The following is a 17,686-nucleotide window of genomic DNA, read 5'->3' as shown; positions in this document are numbered from 1 at the left end:
ACCAGCAATTGTGAAATGAATAATCCAAAGGCTTGCTGACCTTGGCAGCATTACAGAAGCAATCTTTACATAAGAATGAAATGTTCTTAGATTATTTCTTCCAATATATCAGGTTTCAAACATACTTTTATTTCACCTTTGTAAAGAGCTTGGAAATCCCCAGGTGAAAACTGCGATGTCCAGTTACAAGAATGAAGTATGAAAACATATGCATATCTTTATCCCAGCTATTACTTTTCTTGAACATACATACTTACTGCTGATAATGCAAAATAAATCCCATTGCCCTTATGCAAGATAGTTAAGCTCTGTTATGTCCTCTGGACATCAGCCAGGGCTCTCTAAACTACCATACTTTTTTGAATATAGGCCTCTATCTTGCTTTTAAAACAAAATTAGAGCAGTCAGTTCCTAGGAAGGTGGGAGGAAAGTAGCAGAAGAATACTGAAGCGTGACACAAGGATGCTAATTCTCATGCCAAACTAGACCTCTCCCTTGCTTCCAGGGACAGTGCAAACCTCCTTAGTCCAAGTTTGCAGAATTAGGGCTTGAAGTGATTTGGATTAATTACAAGGAAAGTAGGACCTGCCAGCACAGGGGGAAAAAGGATGCCATTCAAAATGGCAATAGTCTCAAAAATAGGTTGATCCTCATCTGAGGCACTGAGCAAGCCAAAGATCTCTTGGGCAGGAAGTGTTTAAGAGCCCCCAAAACCTCTCTTTAGTCTTTGTATAACAAAAAGGGGAACCAGTATGCAGGACAGACACAGTGCACACAGTCTGAGTTTCACAGGATTTTTTTCAAGGTAAACATTTGTTTAATATCATTGCCATAAAGGATTTCAAGACTTCAGGATGAAAGTCAAACTGATCTCAAAGCTGACCACCCTACGCATCTGTGCATATTTCATGCAATGATTCAGTATTCCGCTTTGACGACATCCATGTTACAAGATAGATGTTATAAGCCACCTCATATACAAGGTGGCTTAAATCATTACATCCCTTACTCTCACCAGCTGTCATCTAGAATTTTTGGTAAACTAGAGCAGAGACTAGATCCAGTTTACCTAATTGTAACTATTTATAGTAACTATCAATACTTACTACGAGAACCAACAACTATTAGAGATTTATTTAAAAATCTGAAAGTAATTCACATATATGTGGTCATTGTTTTTAACAGAGGGAATATTGAGTAGCTAAACTAAATGCTAGCAATTCAATATGGAGAGATACAGTACATATCCTTATTCTTAACTGTTTTTTCCCTGCCACTATTTCTTTTTCATTCCTTTCCACTTCCTTGAGGCAGGCTCGATTTTCTTGCTATTTCCCTAAAGCCTAAGAGCTCCCAATCTGAGGCAACTGGCAACAGGTTTTTTACAACTGATTCTAAGGTAACAGGCAGTCAGAAAGCACTGTTTTGAAACAAAACAATCCACGTGTTTTAAAAAACTGCTTCTCCGTACTATGAAGCGCCTGAACCCTTACATTCCTTGCAGCACAGATCATCTGAAGGTCAGTCTGCTGCTCTACAGCCAGATCTAAGCTTTTAGCAAGGGAATTTCCTCTCCCTCCAGCAATCCAAAGCAGAGTGCAACTGGCAGTTTTATGCCGTTCTATAGCAATAATTTTATCTTAAAATTCATACGCATTATTGCCTCCATTTAAGGAGGCCTAGGAATGTGCTCCATTGGGGAAGGTGACGCAGAGATGACAACATTAAGATGTATCTGGTTGAATCAAGGCCAGGTACCAGTAAGCACCATCCTGACTAGAATGTTTAGTCTTCTAATGACATGTTAACATACCTGCTCATTCTTGGAAAGTATATAAAAAATACTCTTTGCTGTCTCCCTACCATACTCATAAAAATAGTGATTTTAAAGAAAAAGCAATATAGATATGGATGCTATGGGTGAAATCCAGATTGGCCTTTTAGCACCAATAGAATCCACATTAGTAAACGAGAAGCAGGATTTCACCCCATATTTTTTGATACTGCCCTCATCAGTAACATGATTGTGGCTTTATAATGTAAAATATGATTCCAATAAAATATTAAGAATGCAGTCATTAAAATACAAAAAAATTACATTATGATTCATTAAAATGATGTTAAGTAAAAACAGTAGCATCTTATACAGTGATTTGTTTACTCATGTTGAAGATTTCCACAATATACTGCATTCACACGTGGCATACATACGTACACACATTCCCACACAGTATACTGTGTGCGTTCAAATGCATAAGTAAAACTTGCTGGAGTCTTCAAAAATGACCATCTGCTACATGCACCATATTTTGGTATCTCTGTATAGATGCTCTAGGTATGTACCATCATTTCAATATTCAGTTCTTTATCCATTAACCTGGCCAGACCATCTGGACACCTTAATGAATCTATTAATGAATATCAATCCTCTAATCAGCACATGAAATCTCATAGGTACTCACCCTGCAAACTGGGCACTGCCAGTGACTACTGCTGTCTCTAAGCCTGAACTCATCAGACAAACACTTGGAATGATACACACGAAAACACAGGTCACATATCAACACCTCTCCAGGCAAATGGCATTCAAAACAATACCAGTCATGATTTTCTGTTTCCCAGTCCTACAAAAAATACAAAATATTTTGGTATGACATTCTGTCAAAATCTGCAGGAACTAAGAACAAAATTGATATGTCTTGAAATCCAGCAGCAATTAGACATTATAAACATTTTAAGAAGTGTATAATGTTTCAAAAACAGGGGAAAACCTACATGCTTAAAGATCTTCATCAATTTAATACACACTAACTCCAATAAAATATGAATGCCAAGTTTTAGTTTTTTCAAGTGTCTGATTAGTAACAATTTCAAATATGAGCTCTGTCCACAATGAAAAGTGGGTTTGTTTTCTACCTTTGTGTAAAACGCTTGTTGACCTCTCTGTATTAGACTACAAACAAGTTTGTGCACCTCAACAGACCATACCTATTTCCTTGGACTATTTCCCCCTGCTTTGATTGTTACACTATATTTTCAACTGTAATTTTCTGAAGGGTGGCCCTTCCAGTCTTTAGTCTCTTAAAACTGACAGCTTTTCCATATCAAAGTGTTGACTTACAAGAAATAAATGAAATCATCGACCTATTACTGCAAGAAATGTTGCTGCTAAGCAATCCCAATGCAATTCAAAGTATAGAAAATGTTTCACTTGCAGTGCCCAATAGCACTAGGCTTACAAATGATATGGTTCTGCTGATGCACAGATGTCTTTAATACACTCTTCCTTGAAAATTCAGCCCCAACGGCCAAATTCTGACCTTTGAAACATGTGCACAAGCTTTGCTGAAGTAAATGAGAGCAGCATGCATATAATTTGGAGGCAGAATTTTGCTCTAGGAATCTATAGTACTAAAACCAGAGAGAATTGCCAGTGGCCACCGTTATATGTTTATGTTTGTTATCTGACATGCCACACTTTTCCCTCCACTTGGAAGACAAAATAACTGTCATGTCTCAGATAAAACTCCCAATGCCTTTTCATGTCAAATGTCACTTTTCAATGGGTTCAGATCTCTGAAAAAATTACTCCTATTCTTCAATAAATTATCTTGATAAAAATCCGATCAAGCTATTTTTAACGTCATGTTGTAAAGGTGGAGTTAGCAATTCCCACCACTGCCAGAACCGGCATTTGTCCGATTCTCATTTTCCTGTGCCTGGGAACTATGTCATTTAAGTCCATGTGTGAGAGGTCTCCTCCAACAGAGCAGCATAAGAAGTGCTACACAGAAGTGGCACTTCCAGTCCCTTATGCTGAAGAGCAGCCATGTTGTCTACATAATTCATCTGACCAGAGCCCCCATGAATATAAGAGATTTAGGGACAGCCTCAACCCAGATTGCCTACACTGAAGTTTATATACCATGAATGCAGGACTGCAGGGGCAGTAAGTTTAGGGGGAAAAAAACCCCAAACAACCCTTAAGCAATGATTTTTGAACTCAGAACTTTGCCCTCCTTTGTTGTTCACATTAACAGTGTAACTTGACTCTTCTATCATTTCTCCTCCTTTAATTTTACTTGCCAATTCTGTATATCTCAGAATGGCATAATAATACCACCAAATTTGGCTATAAAGACAATTCTCATTTCACCAAATCTTTCCCCTTCCACAAAGTCCTTTGGCAGTGCACTTTGGGAGCCCTTTCATTACAATATTTTAGAAACAACTAAAGATACTGCATTGTCAATGATTTCCTTGTAGACTGAGAAAAATCAGCATAAAGCATTGCTTTATATTTTTCATATTAAGTCTAATACTTATCTTCTTTATGAAACTAAAAAAAAAAAATCAGATGGCAGTAAAGGGCCAATTAAGCAAGAAAAAGATAAAAACTGAGAAGACCCCAATAGGTCCCAGCTACTGGGGAATTTCACGACAGAATCAGGATTCCAGGATTCTTAATTTTTATTCATACCAGTTACTCATTGGTATATCCCAGATATTCCATTGTTAAGAAATATGCTGGCAAAGAGATGTGGAATTTCATAAACATGCGGAAATATACTTGCTGGCAAGAAAAATCATACACTCAAGCCAGAAACCATGACATTAAATAAAACACCAGAAGAAGCTTCCTTCAGCATTCACACTGTAAAGTTTTGAAAACAACATTATTTCTAAATATAATCACCCAGGTTTTTCACAGAAAAGATTTTTAGTTTAATGCAGTATATTTAGTGCGGAAGTATATATAAAACATTCATTTATGCAATATATTTAAAAAGTTAATAAAGAAAATAAAAAAGGTACATAGCCCTCGTGAACAACTACACTATTGACTTCAATAGCAAGGTCAGAGGCATTAATTTTGCTCCAACAGCAATGAAATGTTACTGCTTCTCTTGATTTACATAAGTTTGAATGGGAGGAGAATGTGCTCCCAACACATTTTTTTCATGCAGGAGATCAGATTCATTTAAATAGCTCAAACTCTGACTGTCAGTGCTCGGGGTAGGACAGGTCAAAATTCTCCGCCAGCTGCAAACACGGTTAAGTCTGCATTTACAAAATACACCACCAGGTGTCATCAGCCACTCCGAAAAGGACTGATTAAAGGGCAACCATTGTAACAAAATCTTGAACTGTAACATGTGAGTAACCACTTCCAGCCCCCAGGAGAGAGAAAAAATCATCAAACTACATACATACATAATGTAGACTAAACTCAGAATTGGAAGTGATATGGATGATGGTGGTGGTTAATATAGTAAACTAAGCTATCCTAATGGAAGACAGAAACGTAATAGAAAATATGACAGAATTCAAAACCACATAGTGCAAAAATTGTTCACCTTGTTTTTTGCTGCTGTCTGGGAAAAAGGCTGCATACCGTAGGCCTTTCAAAATAAAAACAAAACAAACTTTGTATCTATACTGTAAGCCATCCGATTATCAGGATATACACAAGGCTAGAAAGAATTCATGCACAGTGACCAGGAAATCAATCTGTTACTTCTAACATCTGGTTCCATACATTTCCTCCTGCATTTCTGGAAGGCTACCTAATGCTTTCACCACATTCTATTTCTTTAAAATAACCCATGTAGAACCCAACACCCATCTTCTTCCCCATATACACACCCACCACCTGGCCAACTTAAAAATCGTCAAGAATATTAATGATTAATGCACTCTCTTTGCTGCATAAACTTTCTTTGGGCATCTAAAAAAGATCACTGAAACATAATTTACCGCATAGGGAGTGGCCCCACCAAAATCAAAGCAACCCCTTCTTTGCTGCATATTATCAAAGATTAAGCTATCACTTTATCAATAAAACTCACAGTCCTTATTTGTGTATAAAAGGTGATATGTTTCCCCGGGGCCATGCGGAATGAAGGAACGATCTCTGCTACAGGGACTCAGTTTGCCAATATCCTCGTTTCCTGACGCAGGGCAGGGAAAGCCTCTTGGGTCACCGCCCTGGCAGACGAAGGGAATCCTCTGCCAGCAGCGCCCGGCTGCTCAAGTTCAGCAGTTCAGCGGCACCCAGTGACTGGCCACAACCCCCAAGAGGGAGCAGATTTGGCAGCAAAGCTGCATAGCTCAGATGTAACAGGAGGCCTTCCCCCTTCATTTTACTCAGCTGCCCATTGCATTTGTAGATACATGCATCAGCAGGGCAGCAAATGTCTATTTGGGGGATTGTATTTAATAGCCAAGGAGCTACGCTCTGTTAAGCAGAGTGGGATCTTGCAGTGATATGGGTCACTTGTGGTCACTTGTTCTTTATATTCAAATCAGTCAAATATTATATAATAAAGGTCACTTTACACTGACATAAATAGTTGAGATTTCTCAGCAACATGAATGAAACAAAGCAACAATTTTGAAAATATGGCTTAATTTATGACCGACACTTAAGTTTACTTTTTTGCGATTTGTCTTAAGTATGTTGTCTTAAAGCAAATACATAAATTTATTCTGGAAGTACAGAAAAATAACATGGGACAGAAAATGTCAGGCTATCCAGAACATTTGACAATTTAAATACAGATAAACCCAACAGAAAGGAATGAATCATCATGTCGTAGCCTTTACTGTAGAATAAAATATATAGTTGTTGTCAAGGAAAGAATAATTTTAATGCATAAAGAAAATGTCCATTATAATGCAAATGTACATGGAAAAGAAATGCTTACTCATTAGTAATGGAGATTTACTTAGCTGTAATTGAAATAGGGAATCTGTATGTTGGAGAATGTGACATCCTGCTGTACAATTAGCATACCATTAAGTAGGAGATGTGCAGCACATACTGACAGTAAAATTAACAATAACTTAGAGGTCACAATTGCAACGATTAGGTCACTTCCATACCTTAGCAAGCTCATAATTATGGTAAAAAAAAGATGTAAAAGCAATTAGTAAATTTTTATTTTCCTATAAATGATATGTAGGCATAGCACATGAAAACAATAAAACCTCCTTTCTTAGACTTTGTCTAAAAGGACCACTTTGCTTTTTTATAATGCATATTCCATTAACATAGCTCATTTCTTACCTGTTAATCTGTTTTCTCCAAGTCCCTTAATGGTAGCCCAGATACTCGGTATTAAGTCACTCTACTATCAGGTGGAGAGAGGAAAAGGGAGGGGGAAAAAGGCAAAACTCTATTCATGAAAATCCCCATTTATGGGGATTTGCTGGTTTCACACTGTTGAACTAGATTTCCCAAACCATCCAAATTATGGATATCCTTTGGACCCAACCAGTAAGCTAAAAAAAAAAAAAGGGTCACATAGATGGGAAAAACAATTGTAAGTCAGTTATCTCTTTGGCGCAATCATGTTTATTTATGAATAATATACATACAGTTCTGCCGTCCTAAATTCAGTATGACACAAATGAAGGAAAGCATTTTCCATGCAGCTCATGGTTCCCAGCATTTCCTGTGTGGCACTTGTCCCATAGCACTCTTTGGACTTTTTTTTTGGCAGGTATTCTGTTTCAAGAGCTTCTCCAGAGTTTCTTTGCTGCGTACCTATGCACGGCTGTGGTTTTTCTCTGTATCTCTCATCCACACTCACGCACACACAGCTCCTTCCATATGACTGGACTTTCATTCAGACCCACATGTGCTCAAACTCAAGGCCAGCCCTGTGTAGTGTCTGTGCTTTAACAGTCCCTATAGCCCCAGCTATCTAGCGGATACAGAACTTAAAACAGGTTTTCACATCTTCAGTCTAAAGGAAGAGTATTAGCAGATACCCAGTAGATTTCACCCACTTTGTATCATAACAATACTTTTGGTCTGTCACAGTGGTGGAATCTAGAATGGCAACAAGGTCCATGCCAGCAGAAAGAAGTCGTTTACAAAATATTACCTATTTAAAAATAGTGGTATTTGCATGCTACATTTATTTCAAGACATTTTTAAATCACCAACACAAAACTTTAGTGCAATCTTTTCCTGACTATTTCATAACCCTGTAGAAAACTGAAAAGGATCTCAATGAATGAGTTCCTACCATTTCTCAAATTCCCATTTCTTTGACAGCTAACGGGATAGGCCATGCCCAGTTAGAAGATATCATTTCTGAGGCAAATGTTCTGGATTCTGGTATTTTAGGATTTGGGAACAGCCATAAGGAACACTTCTTTCTCTTCTCCCCACCTCCATCAGCTTTAACATCAGAATTCTTTCAATTTTCCCACCTTCAGCTAAGAGAGAAGCTTTTAAAATCTTGGATTCTGCTGTTAAGGTTTCTTTGTTGGCTTTCAGTAACTCTTCAGTGGAATCCAACAAAGTTGACTACCAGTCCATATCAAGTAGACAGATACATTGAAAGAAATGCCTCCCACAAGAATTACATATTACTTTTTTCACATCTTTCATTTTGCTTTAGGTTTTGCAACCTACATCCATCATCATCTGCTGTTGGGAAGTAATTCCTATCTTCTGTACTTAATCTTTCATATTTCAAACTTTCTGCTGTAAATGAAAAGCCTTTATAATAATAACAAGTGGTGGTACTGCATTTTAGCATGGGTGTATCTACCACACCATCACTCTTCTCTGGTTTCCGAGTCCTCTCCTTAAGAGGTCTCAGAGTACGCTGCAGGAACCTATGCCCCCATTCACATTAAACAAAGCAGCATCTATTTCTTTCTAAACACATTCTCCATTCTTAATCAATCAGTTCCTTTCTGTCTTTTTCAGGCAGTATCTGTTCCCATCAAAGTTTTCTCGATTAGACATGAGCTTTAGACATGTCAATTAGACATGTTGATTTTTCTTGATTAGACATGATAATTGTTAAAACTTTGCAGTGCATTTTGCAGTCTTTGTGACTCACGAATATAACGAACCACTGTGGGGACGCACTACCTATGTGCACTCCTGTCCTCCAGCACAAAACTTGAAGGAAAGGCTTCTTACTTACACATTTGCAGTAAACAGCTACTGCAAACTTAAATTATTTGTCTGTTCACCAATACTTCTCTCGAAGTGTAAATATCAGGATCTGTGCCCCATTCAAATACAGTCTAAAACAGGCTCAGAGAAGAGCAATTGTAAGAGCCCTTAAGAACTGCAGAAATGCTAAACTGTGCTTAGCTTTGAAACGTCTCCCTCTGCCCATCCACTGCTTTTGCAATACTGTTGAACTTCCAAGTAACTGCTCTATAATAAGAGTTTTACAGAATGTGGCTGTTTATCTGTAGAACTGGACAAATTGGAGTCTTACTCCTTTTTTTTCAGAGTAAGACTAACGTGCACTTCGTACGTGCACACTGGCCTCTTTTTTAATCAGGCTATATCTTGTTGGGTACAGTCGCTAGTAAGAAATCTTCAGCTTATCATGGATCTCTGGCAGATGTATTGGTTTTCACTCAGACACCAGCATGCATCAAATACTACCTGGGTCGAACAAACATAATGTGTCATGGAACACCATTCCCAGTATTTTTTCAAATGCACTGTGTATGTTTTTCACCAGAGGTCCTAGCCTGCTATGAGGGCAGTCCTCCTCCTGCCCTTTGGGTCAGCCTTCTCTTCAAGCCACAACATCCCTGGCTCCATCCATTCCTTAGTGAGCAAGAATCCTTCTGTAAACTTGTTTTCAGTAGCACACTGAATTTGCTTTTATCTTTTCATGAAGGCATGATTAATTCCTTGATGGCTCAGAAGACTTCTCCATCTTGGCAGTAAATGGTAAGCTAGCTGTTTAATAAAGTATTTCCCTTTTATCATTGCTGTACAGGATCCATACTTGATCAGGATGATTGCTTTACAATGATAAATTTTCTTAGATTATCCCATGTTTTACATTTAATGTTAGAGTAGTGCATTAGAGTAAGTTCAGCACCAAAATAAGCTTATTTTCTCCCCAGTAGTTTCCTTGTATATATGTATTTACTAGATACATAGCCTCCTGTTTTGTACCTATTTTTTTCCTACTGCTTTTGCTCATCAAAAGTGCTCAGCAAATAAACAAGCATCCACCTTTCCTTCAAAGCCACAAAGACTTCAGCAGCTAGAATTCCTTTATGAAAATTGTTTCACTTTATCTTCTCCTTCCTTTTCTAGAAAACTACCACAGCAGGTAGCTACAATGATGTGTGCTTTTACAGACAGGATAATCTGTCCATTGCAAATCAGCTGCCTTTATAGATCCTTTCCTTTGATGACCTGGGCTTCATCTTGAAAATGGATTTCCATAAACTGACTCTGTAGGGCACTTTGTAGGTATTCATTACTCGCATTTTATCACAAAGAAATCCAAAGCAATTATGACTTCATACATCCTCACAACTACCTAGGCATCTTGCTTAATTTCATGTACATTTATTTATTTATTTATTTATTTATTATGGCCAAGTTTTAATAATCTTAGCAATTAACCGTTGGGTTTTTTTTACATTATTTTTAATTTCTCTCATTTTAGGAATCAGTTTTATTCTAAAATAAAACAACACAAAACCATCAGTCAGGAGACAGACCAAAATCTCCTTCTCTGTAGTGCATATTAAACACAGACATATTTATAGGCTCGTGGTAATTCATTTACATTTTCTTCACTGATAACTGCTTCCTCTTCTGATGCACTGATGCAAGAAGACTCAGGTTCTGCAGCCTCTCAGAAGGCTTTTGGCTTTCTTTCACGGAGTTTAATCTGCAAGCCTAAGTTTGTCTAATTAATTTATTGCCGTTTTGTCTTAGAAGTCTTCCGTTTCTGGCAGAAACAAACAAAGTCTTCTCTGGATGCCTGCTAGGACAGGTAGATTTTTATTCCCTTTCCTACATTGTAGTTATGCTCTGGACAATTCAGGGTGATAGGCTCCAAAGTACAGAGCCAGTTTCTAGCTCCCAGAGCTAAAGAAGAAGTGAAGTCTTTTCAAGAAGTGTAGTAGCATGCCAACAGCCAAAACGGCTACTAAAACCCCTGTCACACTTCACTTCTCAGCCTATGAGCTGTGTTCCTGAAGCAATAAATAAATCTCAGTCTCCCTCCCAAGAAGATCATGTTTGGGTAGCAGTAGTTTACACTATTTGAGGTGAGACAATACAAGTACTCTCCTCCAGGATATTAGAAATAGAAAATAGTTTCAATAAAAAAAAATATTTTTTTTGCTTTCTTCATGTTCCAAATTAGTTCCAAGGTTAATAGAAACTTTCAACTTATCTCCTCAGAAACTGGATTTGCTTCTGCTATTAATGTCACCATTTTTTACTTAGGTTTAGCCAAGAGGAGGTTTGTAGGCCACTTTTGTTAGGAAGGTAAATCAGTGACGGAGTGAAGTATTTATTAGGTGCAATGCCTTTTATTTCCATATTACTTATGTAAAGATTTTGTTCCCCTAGAAAGAGGATGAATCCAGACCAGAAACGACCTCTTTGCTTGTAGTTCCAAGTCTCCTTCCAAGAAGAACTGTGCACAAAAGGGGTCTCCCTCCCCTTTTCTTCCTTAAAATATGTTTACATTGCTTTTTTGGCCTTATCTTCTCCATGGAATTTTGCAGTGGTTTTCTAGGTTGATGTTTCTGCACACACAGAAACATTTTATCTGAACCAACAGCAGAACCTCCTACACACTTTGTTTAAATCTCCAACTTCTTGTCCATGTCCCCTGTGCTGTAGGTGTGGCTGGTATTTTTTCAGCTGTCAGTAATATAAGAGGCGTGAGGGCTGCACGTATTGTTAATGAAGCATGTATGTTAATAAACCCATCAGCTTCAATGAAGTTTCATTCAGTGACCAGCATGACGTAATAATAAAAGATTCAAAACAGTTGCCAGAGATGCAGAGCATTTTGAACTCACAAAGTTAATAAAAACAACACTACTAGGTGAGGGTTGGCCCAAAAGAGATGGAAAAAAACAAGATGCATATTTTCAGAACAAACTCAAGATGGACTAACCTATGTCATCTAGTCCACGAGCATAATTTAAGTCCCATGATGGAAGCTTTATACAGACTAGTTTGACTAGTTTACTTCAAACCCGTAAGTAAATTATCAGTCTTCAAAACACCCTTTCAGTCAGAAAAATCATTTTGTGAAATCTATGGACAACGTCATCATTATCTCAACTCCTGAACAGTGAGTGAAAGCCTCAAATAATAATACAGCATTACATTGGCTGAATTTTTAAAAGTCAAGTTGGCAAAGATGGGACAGGCAAGTGAAGATGCTGATGAGGTTGTTTTACCAGTTTAAAAGAAGCATAATCTCTTAGGTATGCAATAAGATGGATGGACTGTACTAGTGTCATCTTCAGTAATATGAATATCCTCCAAACAGTGTGAGCTGCTTTTTTAGGGGATGAAAAATAAGGATGAGCAGAGGAGAGGGGAGAAATACTCCTGAGCAGATGGGAAGAGAAAAACAAGATTGGAAAAGGAATACAGAGAATTGTTCATGATTCTTAACCCATCTGGAAACAGGAAGAGCCACTGGAATGGTAGTGAGGCCATTCTCATGAGCTGCATGCTAATAGCCTTAATGCAAAGACAAAGGAGGGTCTTCTCTTCCATGATGTGGGAGTTCAGAATTCTAATTTGCTTCTCAAGGACAAAATAGTTTATGCTTTGATTTGGCGATTTCAAAATGTTTGCTCTTCTGAACTTTCATAAATCCACAGCAGGATATTACACCAGTGGACAATAATTTTTGGTTCTTTAATAAGCAGAATTTTACACTAGTACACTTTGTGATAATAATTTGCAAGAAAAATCCTTTTCTTTTAGCACACAGTGGATTGATAGGATGGAAGTCTCTTGGCAAAATAAGCTCTGGATGATGGGACCTCAGAGGATGGAAAGACAGAAAGCAAAGAAAGATTCAAAGAGCTCCAGAAGCTCATTTCCATTGAGTGGTCTCGTGTGACCAGACTGTTATGCGGCCTGACCCTCAAAGTCTCCTCATACTTTGCCTGAGGTGTGGAATAAGAGATGGAAACCAGTCTGAACTTTTTTCTCCCACATGATCATTCATTAACTCTTTGCATCAGTGAGTCACCAAATGTAAAGAACACTGGTACTTTCACAATAATTAGGAGTCTGTCTAGAATGTTCCAGCCTGGAAAATCCTCAATTTGTTACAATACGTGAGAAATAGTAATTATTGTGGCTTGGGCTACATTTGGCTTTGGATCAGTGAATTCACACAGGACTTCAGATTAAAGGCAATACGGATGGATAAGACAAATGAAGATTTTTTTAAACACTGAAGGAAATTTTTCTTTACTTGGTATGACATGTTCTTCCTCTCTGTGGTCTGTAGTTGTAAGAGCTTTCATGATGAAGGCACTGGCTGTCACTATTGCTGTTTCATATTATCCTTCTGCTCCTAACTGAAATGAATGGGATGCACATTAAAAACATTCCTCAACCTAGTTAGTTAGAAGCTTGCTAGCAATAACTGGTAGATATGTAGGTTGTTTTTGGTTTGGATTTTTTTTTTAATTTAAAGTGTATTTTATGTACAGAAAAGATTCAAATCCTCACAGTGACCATTCTTGGTCTTTTTACAATTATATTTATAGATACTCAAGACGACATAGCCAGTTCAAAAAACAGCTTCTGGCTACCAATACTGACCTAGCATGGAAAACCCAATATCATTACAAAAGCAATTAAGCATGGCAAGTAAGAAACCCAGCCTTTGCTCAATCTAAAGCAATTTAGATTAACACAGACGTAACAGCCAAAATACTCCTTTCTCATAGATTGATCCTAGCAAAATTGAACCTGCAATACATCAAATCACAGTAATCACTGGGTGTGTGCCTAAGGTCACTAGGGTTAACAAAATCCCCTTCAAAACTCGCAGTGCTGGCAGTAGGGTAAAACAAAGGTTAAAATGATGGGAAAGCAGACAGAGTGAAGAGATGGATTATTTAGGCAGCCTTGAGACTTGAAAGTATCTGGAGTCACTTTGAGCAAGCATCAGTACTTTCTAAACATAAAATATCAAAAATTCCCCAGTGTGAGTTAGCAAGTTAGGCATACATGGGTGTGTTGGTAAAAAGCACATTCTATTTGTAATGTTTTCTCAAAACAGGAAAGCAAGCAAACTGCCCCGCCAAATAGCATGCTCTCCACTAAACTAAAAAATCTTCAGAGGGAAGAATTGGAGAGGCAGTAATTTAGATATGGAGAGGACCACATGCACAGGAAAATGACTGTAACTAAACCCCAAAGTCAGACTTAACGAGCCAGAAGAGTTGCTGGCTCTTTCTATAAGCAATCAATTAAATGAACAGAAAATAGAGCTCTGTAAAAGAGTGACTTCTTGAAAACATAATCACCTTGTATCTATTTTGTCAGTGAAGAAATAGCTCAAAGTGCCTTAACTAAGTGTGAAGTCTCACTCTTCACATCTCATTAGAGAATCTGGCCGCTATGAACCAACTTTAAACCACTGCAGTGCTATGAGATATGTTGCGTTCAGATGCAAACAATGAACCTGTGTTACTAACACATCTCCATTTTAGAAGAGCACAGTATTGTTTGGCTTTATAAACACATGTAAATTGAAATTATACATTCATAATGCCTCTCTCTGGGTCAGTGCAGTTTTATGACTTTAATCATGAGCAGAAGAATTAGCACATTAAATGCTCAAAATAGCTCCATGCACACTGTCTGCAGAAAAATCACAAAATATTTAAATGAGTAAGACAAACTAATTCTAAGAATTGTATCTAAACTCCCATAAAGCTACATGACATTGGTGCTTTCATTTGATTTCTTTCATTGGGATTAGACTGACCACTGTTTTACACAGATAAAAGTACATAAAAATCATGGCATAACTGAAAATAGAAATGAATAGGTAAGGAAATTCATTATTATTTTCTTCAATAACTACATTTCCCTTCTATTTTACTGACTGCATTCAAAACATAGTTAACAACACTGATTTGCACATTTTTTTCTAAACCCAAAGAGCAAGGAGATAATTTCTTTTATGTTGATAATAAATAACACTTCCAAATTGCACAGGTTGTGAGAAATAGAAATAAAGCTTTTAGAAAGAAAAAATACCATTACCAGATTTCAGGACTGACATTTCCCTTGCAAGGCAAGAAGCTGCAGATTTTGCTGAATTGCATAATAATGGCATCGACAAACAGTGAAAATGCAAAATTCCTAACTAAAATCCTGGATAACAATGGAAAATAATTTCTTCTCTCATTTATTTTGTGTCAAATGCATTAATCATCTGCAAGATGAGAAAGCCTGTAAGATGAGAACACATTTTGAAAATCTGCAAAACATCTGTATAGATGGCAAATGAGCAAACAAAATGAGTACCTGCGCAAGCCCCGGAGGTATAACATCTGCAGCAAAGTTCTTGTATAGGTATCAACCCTTAAATATCAGTTGGAATATAGTATGTTTGGCAACTGACTCCATATTTTAAATTTAGTAACTTATATAAATTTTTTCTCCCACATATATCTGAGAGAAAAAGAGAACAATTTTAGACTCTTTTAAATCTGATCATTCTTTTTTCCAGTTTTTCAGAATATTCATTTTCACAGGAGTTGTCCCCTTTGGAAGGGCCTCCTCCTCCTCATACCCTCAAACTGTTTTGTCTTTGCACCTCAGCTGGTTCTTTTGTGTGATTTCTCTAAATATATGAGATTTTGCTTCATTTTTTTAACCACACCTTCAACATACTGATAGAACAATGATAGCAAAGTAGCATAATTTTTTTAACACATTCCTCTGAAGGCTAACAGTAACCCTATCAGAGATCATGTCCTTACTGCACAGATCTATCATTATGTCAACCTATTGAATAGGGCAAATGTTTGGAAACACATAAGCAAGCACCACAGATTATCTAATGAATCTTTTCCAAATAGAGCTGTGTTTTCATAATCTGTATGCTTTTAATTATTGTTACCATTTAGCAATCAGTCTACAGTCATCATTAAAACCAGTACTTTCAGGGCTTGTGGCAGCCTCTAGTCAGGCACCTATGTAAGTAACAGATACCGGTGCTCAGCAGTTCTGCGGCCCAGGCCAGTAATTTATTTACTTGAATATGGAATCAAAATGCTAAGATTTAGATCCAAAACTTCAAAAATGTAAAGAAACATCAAGCAAATACTCAAATAAAAAATGAGGGGAGGGACAACAGGGATGTCTCCCTCTGCTAACTCCTTGAAACAACTGGTCCTTACTGACTTCCATTGTGGTGCCAGAAAACAAGCTAATATCCAAGGGCATTTTTGTACCGATTCCAATAGGTGGTGGATCAGTTCTCAAGTCTTTCTTTTTCACATTATGAGCTTTCCAAATTCCTGTAGTACCAGTCAAACCAAGTTTGACAATTGGGACAAGGGCCTGTCTGTAAGTGCTAAAGTTTGATGAGTCTGAAATCCCTGTTCCAACATTAATAGCCCTATTTCACAGAGTTCTATCTCCTACAAGTGGATCTCTGAAAAGACTTCTGTGTATTTGTCCTTACGGAAATGTAACTTGAGCTCATGGTTCAACAGTCATTAGTACCAGATCTGAGCAGTACTGAATTACAAAGAACTATAAACTGCATCTTGATCAAGTGCAGACAAAGCATCTGTAAAACTATCCAGTGTGTCCAATGTAGAGAACATACCAAACTTCATGGTTTTGCACCAATTGTTGAAGAATGGAAAATACTTGATCTGATGTCAAGTGATGACAATGACACTTTGTTACTCATGAAAATTTTTTGAATAAAAGAACAAAGAGAATTACTTTATACCAAGTCAATGTGTTTTGCTTCATGTGTCTGCAGCATTTTGATTCAGTACCAGGATCAAGTTGGAGTTTGGGTACTGTTGAAACATGGCCTGGATCAGAAGCTGATTCCTACTTTTGCATCAAACTGTTAAGTCAAGTGCGCACTGGTGTTCTGAAAAACTGAGATGGCCACTAGACATATGGACACAGCACAATGCATCAGTGATTAGCAGTCATGCTGAAAATACAGTCAATACTTTTAACCAAAGGGCTATTCATAATGTGACTTAAGCAGCATCTTCAGTCAAGTCAAAGACAACTCTTTTCATTCTGAGATAAAATAATTACGTAATTCTAATGACTCACTGGGAATTTACATGGTGGTTTTCTTACAAGCTTTGTTAGACAAATGTTGCTAATAAGTAGCAGGAACATTTTTTGAATGACCGCTTATAAAACGGCTATTGTGAGGCATTTTGATTCTTTTTTTTTCCTTTTTTTTTCCTCTTAGCAATAGGGGAAACAAATACACTGAATACTTGAGATAACTACAGATCTCAGACTTTATGTCATGTTGAGTCTACACAGTTAACATCACCTCTAAACAGATAAAACTGACATAAGAAATACCTAAAAGAGGTAAGCTGGAATTCTGAAATGTTTACTCCCAGGAAGAATAGTAAAAACAAAGCTATATACCCTTTAAAGGCTCCCTTGAGGGTTTCTAATGAAATTAGAATGAGAATCTTAACAGTGACATAATGTACATTAAATACATATTGCAATACTTCAAATTAGTATAACTGGGATAATTTTAACCATAATGTTTTCTATTATGGATACTGCTTATTTCCACTTTCTATTTCTCTCTTAAAAAATAATCTGTTGTTTCACTTTTGGGATCTTATTGACGGCTGCAATAATGCAATGAATGTTTTGGTG

General features: G+C 37.2%; 1 protein-coding gene across 4 annotated transcripts in view; it reads right to left on the bottom strand.

Moving 5' to 3' along the window:
• Positions 1-17,686, bottom strand: part of ZMYND11 (zinc finger MYND-type containing 11) — a 110,182-nt gene that overhangs the window by 26,152 nt on the left and 66,344 nt on the right. The window contains exons 4-5 of one of the 4 annotated variants that reach the window (XM_059818490.1): positions 5,358-5,402; positions 2,463-2,624 (exon numbers count right to left, since the gene is read on the bottom strand). The exons of 1 other annotated variant lie outside the window; for it this stretch is intronic. In XM_059818490.1, the coding sequence (XP_059674473.1) occupies positions 2,463-2,624; positions 5,358-5,402 (207 nt within the window). The remainder of the gene's footprint in view (positions 1-2,462; positions 2,625-5,357; positions 5,403-17,686) is intronic. 2 more of the 4 variants (XM_059818492.1, XM_059818491.1) reach the window with 2 other exon arrangements.

The sequence above is a fragment of the Gavia stellata genome, chromosome 6, assembly GCF_030936135.1.
Source record: "Gavia stellata isolate bGavSte3 chromosome 6, bGavSte3.hap2, whole genome shotgun sequence".
In the NCBI taxonomy this organism is placed as follows: Eukaryota; Metazoa; Chordata; class Aves; order Gaviiformes; family Gaviidae; genus Gavia; species Gavia stellata.
The sequence above is the reverse complement of the archived record's forward strand: the minus strand, read 5'-3'. Positions and strand labels throughout refer to the sequence as shown.